The sequence below is a fragment of the Ptychodera flava genome, chromosome 7, assembly GCF_041260155.1.
Source record: "Ptychodera flava strain L36383 chromosome 7, AS_Pfla_20210202, whole genome shotgun sequence".
Taxonomy (NCBI): domain Eukaryota; kingdom Metazoa; phylum Hemichordata; class Enteropneusta; family Ptychoderidae; genus Ptychodera; species Ptychodera flava.
In genome coordinates, this window is record NC_091934.1 from 39,135,714 (window position 1) to 39,154,155 (window position 18,442).

The 18,442-nt window shown below is 39.1% G+C and overlaps 1 protein-coding gene across 1 annotated transcript; it reads left to right on the top strand.

The window, feature by feature from the left end:
• Positions 1-6,339: 6,339 nt before the first annotated feature.
• LOC139137508 (organic cation transporter protein-like) lies at positions 6,340-16,694 on the top strand. Its single transcript, XM_070705659.1, has 10 exons — positions 6,340-6,960; positions 8,083-8,186; positions 9,140-9,294; positions 10,405-10,579; positions 11,309-11,447; positions 12,217-12,350; positions 13,030-13,244; positions 13,487-13,595; positions 14,076-14,285; positions 15,494-16,694. The coding sequence occupies exons 1-10, from the start codon at positions 6,559-6,561 to the stop codon at positions 15,600-15,602; spliced, it is 1,752 nt and encodes a 583-aa protein (XP_070561760.1). The 5' UTR covers positions 6,340-6,558; the 3' UTR covers positions 15,603-16,694.
• Positions 16,695-18,442: the final 1,748 nt, after the last annotated feature.

Sequence of the window (18,442 nt, forward strand, 5' to 3'; positions counted from 1 at the left end):
CTTCATTAGAGGGTTCAGTAGAGATGTTCAGAGTGTTAAAATGGGAATGCCAACCTTCAAGAATATGATTAGAGTCAAAAGATGAACCGTTTGCAGACAGATGAGTAAGTATCGGATTCCCTGTCTTACGCTGTCTTTTAATAAGCCGGAAAAAGAGATTTCTATCATGCATTCTAGCTTCTAGGAGCGAAGTAATCTTAGAGTCTCTGTGGATAGCAGCTGATTTGCGTTGTGCTTGACGTAACAGCAACTTAGCTTCTCTGCGGGCTCGCGAGGTAGGGTGGTGACTTGCTGGACGTCCAGCTTGCTTCCAGTCATTAAAGGCTTTCTTATTGTTACATACACGGGTTGCAATCTCGTCATTCCAGATGCGGAAAGGCCTTGCTCGGTATGGGCGGATCATTGGTGAATAAGTGATAGCTGCTGTTTTTAAAGCATCGCATAACTTAGAATACACTGTTTGAACGGAGAGCATATCGGCAATAGAGGAGGTAGATAAGTCTTTCAATGAGTGTTCAAGAGCTTGAGTGTAGGCCCGTTTATCAACTTTGTCCCAGTTTACTTTGTTGGCTTGAGTACTCGTACATTTTAACGTCTTCAGATGATTATTGTCAGGCTTCCCTACTTGTAAAGGAAAGTTGCAAACTAAAGGGTAATGGTCCGAACTATTGGAGTGCAGGTTAACAAGTCTAGTCACACGGAAGTCAGGAATTGATGTAAAGGTGTGAATTAAGAAATAGTCGATCGTGGACACGTCTCTACCATTAGCATGACAGAAGGTGGGTCCAGCTGTTTGAGACACTAAGTTATTGTGGTGTATAAAATTTTCCAAGGACTTCTGACGCTTGGTACTGCAATTCTTGGTAATATCTGTATTAAAATCGCCTGCAATAAGCAACTTATGAGTAGAGCAGAACTTCTGTATTATTTCATCAAGTTGAGCCAATGTGTCAAAAAATTCTTCATCTGCTGTAGAACCACTTCTGCATGGCATATAGACTGAGATGACTACTAAAGGACTGGGGGTGGAATTGAGCTCTATACACTGTATCCTCAGATTACCATCAGGAAGTGTGTTCACTATATGATCATAAGATTTTTTCCAGAAGATGGCCACTCCGCCGTAACCTCTAGGTCTTTGCTTCGCAGAGATTGGGTCAAGATCATCAACAGCCTTGGCTACACATGAATACATTGGATGAAAGTCATTAAGCTGAGTCAATTGAAAATGAAATTGCCAGTGCTCTTGTATGCAGATTATATCAGATAACTTGAAGACATCTTGAGTACAAGTAGAGTTAGTTGTAATATTCTTACAATTAAAGGTAGAAATACGAAGTTCACTGTGCTGTACATAGTTCTGCGGAAAAAGACTGGAGCTTGATGAGGCTTGTGCTTTTTGACAGTTCAACGCTAAGTGCCTCTGGTTTGATGACGACCTTTGGCCAAAAAAGAAGAACACTGAGAATCAGACAACTTGCGTGGAAACTGTAGCAGAGTATCTTGAGACTGTAAAACCGGAGGTGATGTAGACTTGGTTGCAGTTTTAACATGAGCAGGTGACTGTGAGGGAACTTGAGTAGGTAGATGTTGTCGGGTAGACTGGGGTTGAACTTGAGATGAAACCGATGACCGAGCAGTATAGGCTTCAGGATTTCTTGTTTGCGGAGTGAGATGCCTGGTGTGAATTGGGGTTAACAGTGGAACAGTAGAAGAAGCTGCTGTAGGTTGAGTTACAGAAGAACATTTGGATATATCTTCAGTTGGTTGGTTTGTTGTTATGGTACTAGAGATGTTGACTGGTGAATTATTAGAAACCATATGAGGAGATTGCGGTGATGTATTCGAAAATCCATTTGTTGAGGAGTTTTTAGACTGAGACTGTGATGCTTGAACTCGATTACCTGTGAAGTACTGGTTCTGTCGATACTGATGTAAACCATTATTAGTTGTAGCTGGGTGACTTATCTTTTTATGGAAGTTAACATATGGAAAGGTAAAAGGGTTCATGTTAGTGAATCCAGGTACTTGAGAGGGTGCCATCAATATGCTCAACAATGGGTTGTAAGGAAAATTTGGAGATATGACTGGTTGTGCTAGATTATACTGTGGAATTCTAGATTCCAAGGCAGTGATTCTGGTGCGTAGTTCATTCATCTCTAAATGTTGGACTCGCTGATGTAGATCATTTAATGCGGAATCGTTATGACAATACTTTGTGCCTTGGTGCAACTGTGAGTTCAAAGTGGTACTTGAATGTTGATGAGACTGTAAATTCACATTATTATTACTAGAGTCAGGTGCGGAATCAATTTCAAGGGCTGTTACACGCATACGAAGTAATTTATTACTGTTTTCCAGTTCTTTAATTCTAGATTCTAACTTGTTGATGTAGGAGCGAGCAACTGTTAAGTCATGGGTTAAATCTTGTACTGTGGCCTCTCTACGTTTTAGATCATTTTCCGCTTTGCGTAGTTTGGACTCTCTCAATCTGAGGTCTTTCAAGTTTGTATCAGCAGTACTGTTCGAATGGCTTTGTTTGCTCGTAGATATCGCAGCCGGTTGTTGTTGTTGGATAGTTACATGCGAGGTAATGTTGTGAGCTTGGTGCTGAGGTGTTAAGTCTGCAGGTTGCTCAGAAGACTGGGGTGATGTAACGGTACCGGGGTGATTAGGGTGTTGTAATAGAAGGTGAGGCACAGCTGATATACTAGTAGGGTGTGAGTTCTTTTCAGTTGTCACGCTGTGGTGAACATTTTTCTCTACAGAGGGGCTGTGAAGATGTACACACGAATTGCAGTTATAATCTTCATTCTCTTTTGGTTTTACAGCTAAGCATGATGTATGAAAGACAGCAGAGCAAGATGAACAAACAGAACTAGGTTCATCTGTAAGGATGTCTTGGCAGAGTTGACAACTTACAGAATCCGTAGGTACCTTAGTTTGTGGTGTAACTTCATTGGCAGTGGACACAGTAGTTGTTCTGTTATCTATACAGACTTTGCAAATAAATGGCATATAAAGATTATCTTGATAAAGTTGAAATTCGGCTTCGTTCAGTTGAGCACATTTCTGATGTAACCATTTAGAGCAGTTGTTACATTGGATACCTGATAAAACTATTCGGTGACAGTTGGAACACAGTTCAGAAGAGTCTATTTCAGATTGTTCGTTTGTAGCTCTGTCAGAATCAGCTATGGCAAGGGAAGTGGGTATTGTATTCTTGTTACAGGAACGATGTTCAGTGGACTCAGAGTGCTTTAGATTCATCAGTGCGTCATGGATTACTTCATCTTGTGAACGGATGACATTGTTAACTTGAAGCAGGGTTTCGATTTCTGGTAGGTATTTGTTACGAAAAATTGACAGAAGCGCACCATTAATAAGGATTGAACAGTTGGTGTTGTAAAAGTTGAAAGTTAGTTTCTGCTGCTTCCCCTTTGAGTTACCTTTCAGTTTATTGTAAATCTTCAGTTGTTGTTCAACTACCAAGTTATTAGAATCAGTAATATCGATGAGGTTGTCACAATACCATGAGGTGATGTCATTTTGAAACTTCTCTAAAATAATCCTCTTCACATATTCATAAGCTGCAGTACTAAGGGTGATGAACATCTGTTTTCCCTTGTCTTTATGCTTAATATGATAGGTCTCTCTGGTGCACGAGGATAATTTCTTATCAATAGCTCTTTCTTTATTAAGAGAATACGATTTCGTCTTACTGGAATCGACAGTGGAGGGCTGTTGCGTAATTGCTGTGTTCGTACTCAATGGGGTATTACGATACCTTCTAGGTAAATGTCTTGTTCTTCGATTCCTCGACGATGAAATAGGGGTATGAAGCGCTGAAGACATGATGAACTACAAAAACACTAAGACTGCAGAGAAGGAATAATGTCAAACTTCGTTGATTTCACTGAGAGATAGGGACTGCGTCACTACTGTCAAGATGGCGGTCAGCTTGAATTGATAATACACGCCGAGATGAGAACTTGAAACGATAACGTTGACAGGGTTCGCAATGGTTACTCAGGTTCACAAAACTATGACAGGTTGTGGCATCAAGTGACGAATGTACTAATGGTATTAAGATGAGAAGACACACACGTCAGCGTTGAATCCAGCAGGAAGAATCTCTGTTCAGCAGCGGGATAAAAATCAAGATGGCGGACGTGACCACGGCATACACGACACAAGTACAATACAAAGCACCAGTCACCACTACACCAAAAGACGGCCAACAAGTCCAGCAAGGAGATAAAAATACGCCAAGACAGTTCTAAAACTATATCACACTACGCACGAACGGCTACAAGCAGCACAAACTAAAAAAACAGAATAAAATCAGGAGCGAATAAAATACCGTGTCACTACGTCGCCAGCTATCTTGAACTTGTTACTTCACACACTGAATGAATGCACAGACTAAGTATCAAAGTACCACTGGTGGCGCTCTACATGCTATAGAATTTACATGACAAAGGATGCATTACATCATGCTCTACACGAGTTATAGATAAAATTGTCACCTCGCGACAAACACACGCATACACATCAATGTTTGATATATTTTCTGATTTGCAAAGACAACTTGGTTCATCCTATCGAACGCCTTTCTGGCATCCAGGAAACAAGGAAAGACTGGCGAGTTATATCTTCCATAAAATCGACAATCTCTTTTATGACGAAAATGCACATGTCAGTCGAGTGATTACTCTTAAAACCAAATTGAAAATCACTTGCGTTAATGCACATATCAATTCGTGACAGAATACAGAGCTCAACAACTTTTGAGACAGCTGTAACTATAGCAACAGGTCTATAGTTGTCGACAGAGGTGACATCCTTTCACTTGTCTTTGATTATTGGAACTATCATAGCCTGCATAAGACTGTTCGTTAAATACCCATGGACAAAAAAACGCGGTAAAACATAAACTTAGCAAAACAAAAAGAATTTGGTTTGCATGCATGAGGTGCTCGGATGAGAGGCCATCTTTTCCTGTAGATTTACCTTTCTCCAAACTTGCAATGGCTTTACTTACTTCCTCGGGAATGACAATCATTTCATCGTGAAAATCAATATTGTCGAGAGCTGTTGTAACATAACTTTTATTGTTGCAGCTTTTCACTGAATTAAGCAATGACTTATACTGGGTCCTCCACATATCAGCAATTTCCGCAAGGCCATTACAACCACCAACACTAATTGGCACATTGTAGTGTGGGGTCGCTTTGCCTGTGAATGTGCCGGAACGCACTGATTTCCAGAACTTACGTGAATCGCCTTGCGACAATTTCTGTGCCATCGCATCATGTAGCCCTAGCCATCTGTTCACTCCTTTTACAATCTTTATATGCCAACTTTAATTTAGAACGAGTTGTTCGCATCAGATCAAATAAGGGACCGACACGAGGCTTTTCGCTCGTAACCCAAATTTTAAAGGCATCTCGTGCTATGTGGTGATAATCACGCACTTGGTCGTTCCATCCTGGGACTTCATAACACGATTTGGAGTTTGAAGTCGGAATGGTATAATGTGCAGCTAGCTACAATTGCTGAACAATGGCTGAGTAGAAGTTGCACAAATCCTCCCTGTGGTGCAAATGATCGCACTTTGGATTGCAGCACAATAAAGTGTCAACAGGAATTATAATATTACCGAGAAGACGACCAGTGGCGGAACGGTAATCATTCAATTGCTCGGGTTTTGCTCTTGACCAATTTGGTGTGATGCTAGGGTTTGTAAAGTGCGCCTGATTAAATCTAAGTAAGTAAGACCTGCCATTTCGACTGTAACACTGAGTGGAAAATGGTCAGAAGACAGTAAAATCATACAAAATTTTGATATGGCGAACTGCATTATGAGCAGCATGTGTACTCACACAATGATCTAACCACCTGGTACTTGAGTGAGCTTCACTATAGAAAGTGAAATTCTTTTCACACTTGCCTAGAAATTCGACATCGGAAATATGCAAATTGTTCTCTGACCAAACTTGCCGATTCCATTCTAGCATCTATCATTTCCCTGCCCAAGCTATCCTGCACGGTGCCAAAGCTGTCATTTTTATTCAAAAGCTACACTTCCTTAGATACAAATGCACATGAACCTGACGCCCTGTTGTCGCACTGGACTACATCGCTGCCCCATTTCCACCGCTGGCTGCGCTTTGCTCTGGAAATAGGTCTGCTACGTGCGACCATTTTGACTCCGTATTGTATTGCGTTGTATGGCATTGTATTGTATGGAAGGTTATTGAATGTATAGTCCAGCACCCGAGGCCTTGATAGTTTGTCTGGTCGATTGCGTAAGCTTTGTGCCTGTTCAAACACGGACCCGACACGCGCAGTGTGCAAAGACACTTTCCAAAAATCTGAAGAAGCACAGTCCTGTGTGGAGGGACTGTGGGACAGCGAATAATGCTCAACGGCTTATTAGATGCAAATTTTAGTTTGTCACGTGACTACTGCTGTTGATTCATTAGCCTTGTTTATCAGCTGCGCAGCTGAGTTGTATTTCTACAATACTGCTGTAATAGAACTCGACACTTAAACATGGATTTCGATGAAGTTCTTGTTTTCCTCGGTGACTTTGGTCCCTATCAGAGGCGCTTGTTTCTCATCAATGCGGCGATCTTGTTCACTGTCCCGTTCATAACGTTTGGACAGATCTTTATGAGTGCGGATGTTGCCTATGCGTGCCAGACAAACATGCACTACGGTGATCAACAGAACGGAACGTCATTCGAAACTGTGGCTACCAGTCAAAGCGAATGTTACTTTTTTGTCTATCGACAGGATGACAGACCGATCGGTGCGAAATCATTTATGAACAGCTCCCATATGCAATTGTACATCAATGACACGTTACCACGAAACAGCAGCGGAGCAGTGCATCGGCAATGTAGTAGTTGGACGTACGATTTGACACAGTACAAGTCCACCACAGTAACCGAGGTACGGACAATTCCGTCCATCTAACAACTAGGACGTTCATTCACGCATGAAGGGGTACATCTTCAAGTCTTCTTTTATTGGAAGACATTGTGGGACTGCAAGTTATTTTTAGGTCATTTCATCGCCTGCATGGCACACAATAATGGCTATAGAAACCGTGCCGTTAACTAAATTCACCGATAGCGATGCGCAGTGTCGGAGTGTCCAGGGTATTCACAAATTGCATTCTAGTTCAGTGGCAATCGGATATGAGTAAAAGCAACTGAAAACAGAACCCAAGCAAGACTTGACTTAATTAAATTAGACAAAACATTTTTGAAAACAATTTATGTTTAAGGTAAAAGTTAAACAGTAATGAACTCATAACAATTTATACAAATTTTCCCATGAAAAAATTAAATAAGGATCTCTCTTGGATCTCTCTGTTTTAAATAATGTATTTGTGTTTAATATTTGTAAAATGCAGTTTCTTTTTCTACTTCGAAAAGTCATGTCAAAGTGTCTAGTGTTCATTTTGTCAACACGGCTGGCAAACACATTGCGTCAGATTTTATTGCTGAGAGGTGAAATTTTGGTGCAGACGATAATTCACGTTAAAACGATTGCATTTTATTTTGTACACAGTGCGCTGCGTTTGTACGGTTTATCTTTGTATTTCAACAACCTTTTGCGAGTAAAAGAATAAGAGGTAACAAAAACAATACATGGTCAAAATTTACATCTTAATCCCGTTAATTTATTCTTTTGAAGCTGTATTTTGTCGGTCAGCTATTTATACCTTCTATAGATTCGGTCACAATTTTATGTTCTCACGTCTGCTGCTGTATGGAGCACCTGTTGAGATAGCGTTTAAAGAGAAACCGTCGTCGGAACTGCGCCTGTGCGAGTTTCTTGTTTACAAACAATGATTTTCGTGCACGACGTCTAGATGCACCTCATTATCATAGCTGCAACATTTAAATTATACGATGTAGATTATGACAGACATGTTTCATCGATCCTATCGTACCTTGGATACAGTGTTTACATTAGTCGTATGGGTCCCATACGACCTCTGAGCGCAGTTCCGACGACTTTATCCTTTTAAGACACGGATTTAAGTTTGTATTCAATTCTTCGTAGTGGGACCTGGTATGTGACAGAAAATGGCTGAGGGAACTAGCGCAGTCTGCAGTCTATGCGGGAATGGTAATCGGCTGTATCGTATTTGGCAGTATATCTGACAGGTAAATCATAAAACGCATTATTATTATTATTATTATTATTATTATTATTATTATTATTTTATATACCTTACAACACCCTATTTATGCTTAACGAAACGTACAGGTATACAAAGATAAAAATATCCTAAAATGGGTATTAATTTTTTAGAAATGTCCACTGTCGGTTCAATTAGTCATTTGCAGAATTAGAATAAAGTTATGAATACAGATCGCTTAAATAGTATGCGATTGCCTGTTTTGACATGCTCAAGTTTACTTTGCTTCAAAAAGAGTGTTATTTAGTATTATAATACATATTTGTACGAAAGTGTTGTATTTGTATAGCGTAAGTACGACTACCACTTTTGTCTAGTCTCCAGTTCTCTGTGTGAGGCATTCTTTGTCCTCTCTCCTGAGATTGTGCTAAACATTACAAATCTCTCTCAAAATTATGTATGGGTGTAGATATTTTAGCAGTGTCGTTATTACTTGCCCTATTTCCTTATTGTTGCACTCCATGCAAGTAAAACTCATGGAGATTGTACGCAGAGAAAACCCGATCACACTGTGTGTACAAAGGCAGTCAGTCGCTCACAGACATTTTAACCATGGTGGAAAATTACGACAAGGCACCTAGCTCGTTCATTTTAATATCGCTTGAATGAACGCCAAATAACCATACCAATGGAACTGAATCATGTTATTTAAATATACAAAATTAACAATAAACAACATGACTGTAAATACTCGGACGAATCACGTGCAAAAAGCTGAGAACTTTTCAGTACTTATAGTGCCTCCATAAAATTCAGCCACTTACGTGCGTGACATGACGTAAGTAAGTGACTGTTTTGCATGCAAGCACAGATTGTCATGATAGCAGGTTTTTACAAATATTACAAAACGCCATCTTTTGATGTTTATTGACTCTCAAATATTGTAAATTTATATTTTATATTTTTCTTCTTCAAAAGATATGGCAGATGGATGTCCATCTCCTCATGCCTGCTTCTGCAGAGCGTCTTCTGTTTCATATCGGCTGTATCGCCCTATCTGGCCATGTATATCGTTTGTCAGTTTGCTATTGGCTGCACCTACCCAGGCGTGTTCTTGGCGCCGTTTGCATACGGTAAATGTACTGATAATTGAATGCGCATGATGTTTATGAAAAAAGGTGTGTGGGGAATCTTAAGATCATAAAATTTCGATCAATCGTTTGAGGTACAGTATATGACTGTACGAACATGAATGAAAGGGCAGATGCCAATATGGATACCTAACTTCAGGCGTATTTTAAAGCTGTAATGACATACTAACACTAATAAAGTGAATCATTTTAAGTTAATTCAGAAACTTATCGATCGAAAGGCTCCAATGTACATTGTAAGATTAATTTATTTTCGGTAAAGAAATCAACAATTTTGTGTGCGATGGGGTAATGTTACATTTGATTGGTTTGCAGTGATAAATGGTGTTCGACAAGGTGGCGTTTTGTCACCCTGCCACTTTAATATTTATATTAATGATTTGATTGTCAAATTAGGTAACGCTGAGGTTGGATGTAGTATAAGTGGTATAAATGCAAATAACTTGTGTTATGCAGATGACATGACACTGCTCAGTCCTTCTATCAAAGGTTTGCAATGCCTTCTTAATATTTAAGAAGGGTATGGCAATGATCATGATATTGTATCTAATTCACACAAGGACAAGTGTATGGTTTTCAGTGGGAAGAAATGTAAAATGGTTAAGATCCCCAGTATTACTTAAAGGGATATAGTCGTCGGAACTGTGCCTGTGCGAGCTTCTTGATTACAAACAATGTATTTCGTGCACCGTGCACAATATCAAGATGCACCTCATCATCATAGCTGCAACATTTAAATTATACGATGATAGATTATGACAGACATGTTTTAACTTTCATCAATCACCATTGTGCCTTGGATACATTGTTGCCATGGGTCGTATGGGTCCCATACGACCTTTGAGCGCAGTTCCGACTACTATATTTTGTGGAACAGTAGAACAAATGTAATTTTCGTTCCCCTTTTTTCCATTGTGTCTGTATAGCCTCTGAAGAAGGTCGTCCGTGTCCGTCCGAAACGTTAGGAAGAATAAACATCTATTGCATAGTAGCAGATGGGTCTTGTCAACTATTTTTCACACCTGGTGTAAATTCGTTAAGATATCCCATAATAACATTTAATCGCAGTATAACTTTCCTTGTATTCTGCAGTGCTCGAATGGACTGGGCATTCGAAACGATCGGCAGTCGGAAACTTATTGGCACTCATGTATGTTTGTGGTCACATGATCTTTGCCCTACTTGCCTATTTCATTCGACATTGGCGAATCTTACAAGTAGCTATCGCTTTACCCCAGGTGGTGTTACTGGTTGTGTACATGTTCAGGTACGGTTCCATGTGTTTATTGATGTAGCCAAATGGTATGCTTCATTACTTTCACAGCTTCGAAATAAATGTAAGGCTTATACAACCGTTTGTCGACGGCGGCGTTCTTGGGAAAATTTCATTTCACAAAATCTTTTTTTTTACCTTCCTAATTCAAGTCAATTACTTTATTCTTTGATGCAGCAAGCTATGACTAATTGCTTCACTTTTGAGTGAAAATACCTAGTAAGTGAACTGTTGTGGGAGTAATGAATGCATAGAAATATGACTCTTGTCTCTGCACACCAACTCCCTCACGGCTGTGAAATGATTGTTTGGCATTTTATCAAGAGTAAACAGGTTAGCTTCTTGCCTATAGGCCAGACCTTGCCGTCACGCTGACTAGAAATCTGTGGGTAAAATGTTTTTTTAGCCTTTCACCACTACATTGCTTGGCTCAACCCCACTCTTATTAATGGTGATTGTGGATAGGAAATAGGGATGAACATTCTAGAGAGAAAAATTGGACATGCACAAAGAGTAACTATTACGTTAATTTTTTGGTACAACTTGAAACGACTTCCAAAGACAAGGTGCATGATGCTACTTATTAGGTGTAAAATGATGATAAATTTTTAGTAACAGACAAGAAGCTTTCTAAGGCCACAGGATCATTACCATTTCTGTGGTAAAAAAGACCCTAGTATCGATTTTGACATTCAGATGACCACTTTCGATTATCTATTATAGAGTCGTTCCCGAGTCACCAAGATGGCTGCTGACACAGGGTCACATGCAAGAGGCTGATGTGATCATTCGCAAAGCTGTGCGAATGAACCGTGCGACATTACCAAACTCTTATTTTGTATTCACCAGGACATTCTCGAATGTAAGAAAACTAATCTTAGCGCACCTTTCACGCTCTTTTACGTTGGTTAAGTGAGGAATTATGATTCTTAAGTATATGATAGTGTCGAAGAAATCATGCCTATCAAATATCGATATGTGGGCAACATGCAAAGTCTTGAACGAGGATGAGGTGATAAGTATAAGATTTTGACAGACCGGTAGTCTGCTCATATTTTGATTGTAACACATGTAAATATAATACGATCCAAGTATTTTTCTTTAAATCACTTGCAATTTGTTTCTTAAGTTTATTCTTGTGGTATTCTTCTTTTCCTATGGGAATTTAATCTTTGAGCGAAAGATGTAGTCATGAATGAAAATACAGAGGCCTCCAAGGTTCATTAATGACAAAATGGCGGGAAACAATCAGCAATAATTCATCTATCATGTAAAATTTTACTTCAATATCTGCTTTTGTAGACAATGTACGTTAATTAAATACTGTTGAATCGGATAGTTTTCCTACATATCTAGATGTTTCTCTACTATTTGTAGGTTATTACTTCACAGCTAGTATTCTATAAAATGTTATTTTGCCGACTGATTTGCGTCCTCAAAACGTCGGACATAATTTATGTGTGAGCTAATGACGTCACTATTGCTTATTTGTTATAGTCTGCAATCAAACTTGTATGATTGTGGATTTCTGATTGCTGGTATGGATGCGTTGGTTTCAAGAATGACCACATCTTTCTACTTGGAGCTGTATTTTTAGTGGCTCGTTGTCTCATTTTGTACTCTCTATACAGAATCTTGAGAGAAGAAGCTGCGATAGGAAACAAGAAAACTTGTCGATGGCACGCAGCGCAGAAAAACATAGCTTAGCAGATTTATTCAAGACGACAAAACTTCGAAATGTCACTCTGATCATATGCGTCAATGGGTGAGTAGTAGTCATTAAAATTGGAACTCGGCATACTGATTGGCTGGGCGGGAAAACCTATATTAACCCTTTGAGCGCCAAAGTCAATTTTTGTTGCCTTCATAAAATATATCTTTGTCAAGTTTTTTGAGATTTTTGCTTAAATTTTGATAAAGAAGTGTAGCCAATGAAGTGTAATATACATTTGGTCAAAAATTATCAGAACAATTTCAGAAAAATTCATAAAATTTGGTAAAATGTTGCACTAGAATTTTTGTGGGAAAAATTACAGCAGGGTTAAGGTAAGTACGCGCCTCGAAATTGAAAGACTTAGTGGGAAACATTCAACCAAACCATTTGGGAATAAAGAATCAGCGGTCAATGTTGTGATAGAGAAACAAATATCCGATATTTACCGATGCGTGAAACCTATGTTAACTCTATGGGGAAAATTATATTTCAACTTTCAAAAAATAAATCGTTAAAAATTTAATTACTTCATGAGCTTCGGAATGAGCCCCCACAAATGGTAGACAAAACCAGCATCGTAAGTTTGAGAATCTGAATATCTAGAGGAAATTATCTTCCACCCTTAGTTCTTAACCTTCAACATCTTCTGCAGCTGTCACAGACACTTTACGCTGCGTTTCGCTGGTCCAAATTTGTGGTTCTGGTGTGATTGTTTTTTGTCTTGTTTCAGTTTCGCAATGACCATGTGCTACTTTGGGTTATCTATTTTTTCAACATCGCTGGCTGGGGATCCATACGTCAATTTCTTTCTGTCCGGCGTAGTCGAAGTTCCATCCATCCTTGTTTGTGCATATATTATCAACCGTTGGGGGCGAACTAGACCAATAGCCATATTCAATATCGTGAGCGGTGTATCGTGTTTCATCTGTCCGTTCCCTCCGGCAGGTAGGTGGCGTTGATCGATCGATCGATCGATCGATCTATCGATCGATCGATCTATCTATCTATCTATCTATCTATCTATCTATCTATCTATCTATCTATTTGTATTTCTGTCTGACGTGTCTGTCTGACATGTATGTGGTTCTGTTTCCCTTTCTAACTATCAATCTACCAATATAATACAATGTATAATTGTACTTGACATTTTTCATATGCCGGATTTACATATAATTTCCATGTCTCAGATTGGCAGTATCTTTCGACGGCGTTTGGTATGATCGGCAAACTTGGTGCTGCGGCCGCTTTCTGGTCAATTTACATCTACGAGGCTGAACTCTTTCCAACTGCTATAAAGTAAGAGCCACAAAGACTAGTACTTTTAACGATTTCATGATATTTCCTTTGCTACTACTGCAGTTAAATGATTGGTACAATGTGTCATTACCATGTTAACCTTTCGACTTCTTGAATGAAATCAGGCAAAAATTTGCGTTTTGAACGATGTCGTTACTCTTCATCACACCTTTGAAATTCACTTTGTAAGATCCAGGAAAACTCGACTATTTTAAGCCTTCAATCCTTCATTTGCTCATATTGACTGGTAGGTAGGTAGGTAGGTAGGTAGGTAGGTAGGTAGGTAGGTAGGTAGGTAGGTAGGTAGGTAGGTAGGTAGGTAGGTGGATGGGTGGGTGGGTGGGTGGGTAGGTGGGTGGGTGGATGGGTGGGTTCGTACATGTCTTAACTCGTACTTTTATGGGCAAATATTTTGCAATATATGTGAAGTGAAGAGCACATCTTGCTAATGAACATATATCTGCATATTTCTCTATTCAGTAATATGGCTATTGGTTTTAATATACTCATCGCCCGTGTATCAGCGAGCGTCATACCATTTACCAGGCTGCTTACAGATATTTGGCCGCCTTTTCCGTACGTCATCATCGGTACCTTGACTGCAATTTCAGGAACTTTTTTTCTGATTGCCCCCGAAACCTTGAACCGCCCTCTACCGGCGACAGTGGAAGAGTTTGAAGAAATGCACGGGTGGGTACAACAATCGTACAGGCTATAATATCATGCAAATCACCGATATACCTTATACCAGAAAATAGAGTATAGAAGCTGAAAACTATTATAGGCGGCCAGTTGAAGTGTTTTTCAAAAGAAACACGCTCTAAAATTCCTCTTTGCATAATGTTAGATTAAAAACAAACATTCATGTGTGGGTCTTTGTTCGGTAAGTTCAAGTGGACACATTGCTATTAGTTGCTAGACATCTAAAACATCATGATCATGGACTTGTGTTTGCAATAAAGACACGTTTGTTTATGAACTCAATGGACGAATCGAATATGCAGTCCCTGACTTTGCAGTGCAAGCCTCACAGCGATAATGCAGGAAGCTTATATTAAGGTTTTTAAGATTAAGGTAGGACGCGCCACGTGGACAGAAATTGGGGCTTTCAAATAATATAAATTCTCTTCTAATATACTATTTGTGGGGCTCATTTTAAAGCTCTTGATGAAAGAAAACTCTTGCAGTCTTAATTTTTCGAAAATCAGAAATTTCATTTTCCCATAGGGTTAACACAGGGATAGCGGTCATTTTGAATATCAAATATCGGGAAATCTTAGGTAACTTGTCTCTCTATCACCAAATTTTGCACGGTGAACCCCTGATTTTTATTCTTGCTTTGGGAAGAGAATGGTCTACAGTTTCACTGAGGAAAGTTTGAGCAAACGCGTACTAAGTCTTTCACTTTAGAGGCGCATATTATCTTGAAGACATTACCTCGCTATAGAATAAGCAATGAGTTACCTCTTTTCGTCACATTCAGATAATTGATGGTGGCCGATTGCCAACAGAGCTTCAAAAATCTTATTACTGACTGGTGATAACACAGCACATATGCCAGACTGTTTTATATATCTGCCACTCTCACTCTGAAGGAATATCTCTCTTGGATTTCATTTTTCTATAACTCACAATAAGTGTTTTGGTACGAGAAATTGTGTAGTTCAAGAGAGACATCATCTTGGCTGACAACTTTACATTCAAATAAACCAGCAGTTTATTCTGTAAGGTGCGCAACAAACTAAGACAAAATAAACCCAGAATGTGCCTTTTGTGATTCCCACATCTTTCGTATATGTGTTGAAGAGGGGGAATTAATTTCGCTAAGAATCAGCTTGATTTTCTTGGGATCGGAAAATATGACTTTAATTCATTTCCATTCCCTGTTCACTTCACAGAAACGGAAAGAGAAGCGCTGTAACTGGAAAAGGTTGCACGGACGTGATCTCACGAAAGCTGGAATACTCCTTAAAAGAGCTGGACGTTGACGTGGAGTGTTATCTCTGAAAGCAAGAGTTCCTTCCCCTAATACCTGGAAATCACTTTCATCCCGGACTTTCTTTGGAAGAAGCACATCAAATATAACATTTGGAGAGGATTAGAATTAGGGATAGAGTTAGTTTTAGGGTTAATCCTACCTATGAAAAAAATCTTGAGGTGGTGAGCCTTATGGAATTCTTTCCTGTCTGAGTGCCACGCCTTTGAACTAAAACAGTGGACATTTGCTTGGACTTAATAATGACAGGCGAACTTGAGACGGATATGCATCAAGCAATGCAGACGAAACAGTTCATTTGTGTTGATTGATGAATGTGTGACATTTAGTCTTAAAATATCGAGGACGTCGACTGTTTATTATTCTTGAAAATGGAACGGAAGAATTAAGGCATATTCATGTTACCTTTTAGTGAGAGAGCGATTTTCTGTGTAGAGTAACAATTGGTGCAATGGTAGGGTACCTTTGGGCATTTAACACTTATTCACTATAAATTGACGCCCAAGAATAGAGTGTGCAATCCTTTGGCCAAGAGACAATGATTACAAGCATATACCTCAAAACATTTACTTTATGAACACGAATAAAGCGACAATAAGCTAACGGGCTTACACTTCATTCTGCTCCAAACTCAGTGAAATAAAGGTTAATACGAAACGTTAACCTTGAAAGAAACGAAATACACAGGGCCAAAATACAGGTAAGCCTAATTCAAGAGCCGCGTGCCGGCATGCCAAATGTTACGGGCCACGATTCTGCAGCTCAAAGGGAGGCGGTCGTCGGAACTCTGCTCAAAGGTTGCCAGGAGCCCCTACGACTGATGTAAATACTATATTTAGAGTACGTTGGCGATTGATGGAAGTTGAAACATGTTTGTTAACAATTAATTAATATCATAAAATATAAATGTTGCAGCGATGTTGAAGTGATGCACCTAGTATCATGCATGAAACACATTGTTTGTAAACAAGAAAGTCGCACACGCGCAGTTCCGACGACCGCCTCCCTTTAACTAGAAATAGATTCATGCTCACTTCAATTTACGTTTCAGTCCTATACCTCTATTATATACAGGGCAAAAATAACGGCACAGCCAAAAGTTATTGCTGATGTCCGCTTACCGGCGACTGCGTATACTATATAGCCACCTCTCGACTTAACATAATACCTACGTGTAGGCTGACAGTTTGCGTCAGTTTTGGACGACTTTCAACTAGAAAAAGTGTCAAGGCCATGCATAAAAATGACGAAAAGGGGGCTGAAAGAATATACGATGTGAAACCATGGATTGACCATTTGCACACATCGAATCGACGGAAAGTAAATTTTTTTGATAAGGCCACAGCTTCCTTTGCAGGGTCAGGATTCCACGATTTAGTCATACCGTAATAAGCTTGGCTCCTACATGTAGAATTCGTCAATATATATCAGAGATCACCACTTCATGCCTATAGAAGGCACCGTTGAAGCCCTAATGTGATTTATTAATCGATAGAGTAAATTGGTTTGACCATCTGTTTATTACTTAAACTGCAGAAATTTTGCACTTGGGCACACAGCCACGTAGCTCTTGAGTTAGGATCACCCATGAAAGTACACAACAATTCCCACAACAAACTGCGTTGCACTATTGTCAAAGTTGGTTATGGCGAATTTTGTGTGATGGATTTGATGATTTCCGTGGTATGCTAAACAAGAGGTGGATTATTTAAACCGGCTGAGCGTACTGCGGGTCAGTTACAAAGACAATCGCAGTTTCAGCGTTTTTGCGGGAGCAACATCCCAGTTGTTAACGTAAAGATTGATGAGGGGATATCACCATCTATACACGTTGGTCGTGATTTGCATCGATGCAGTAGACTAGACCATCAGACGTAGTGAGACAATAGTCGAATTGATAAAGCATCATTCGCCGATTTACGTGTTGTCGAAGTTTTCCTGTTTAAATCACCACCTTTCTTTTCCATTCTTCCTTGCTATTTTTCTCACTGGAGGGCGTTTTGATTCAAAATCACTCCAGCAGGGACTCCCGGCAATGAACGCAATTATAACCGTGAAAGAGTTTACCTAATTTTTTCTTGTTTACGTCTTCTTTTCACGTCTCTTCTTTCTTTATTTCTTATTTATTTCGATTTTTTGTTTATTAATTAATTAATTTGTGTATGTCTGTTTGTATGCCTGTCTGTATGTATGTTGGGATGGATGGATGGATGTGACCGTATATTAAAGGCAATTTGAATAGCAGGAGAGATTAATGAAATACTCATAATAGTAAATGATCTATCCTAGAAAAAAATAATAGTTTTCTTATGTTTTTAAGCCATTATGACATCAAAATTTCATCACTTTTCACCGCTCCAACACTATGAGACGAGGCATTCAAGTCATTTAATTCTTGTAAACGGTTTTGTCCGTCATGAAAACTTGAGAACATTCTATAAATTAAAAGGTTGTGAAGCACACAATCTAATTCAACTTCATTCCATCAAGTTAATTCACTTAACCGTGACTGCACGATCAAGCTGTGACAGCTTAACAAATAAACACACAAAACACAATTTTTAGAATTTATTCGTATTGTATTATATGTACATCGACGCTGTATATATATTTTTGCACCCGAATGAAAAAAGTTGAGAGTTTAAAAAAGACAAGTTATAAATAAAATTGTCACCTCGCGACAAACACACGCATACACATCAATGTTTGATATATTTTCTGATTTTCAAAGACAAGCCTTTCATCTTTAAAAAAACCCTGTCGCAACAAGTGTTCTTTCATACACACTCTTAACATTAATATAGATTACAACTTAGACAACTTTCTGCGCATTGAATCTTCACACAACATC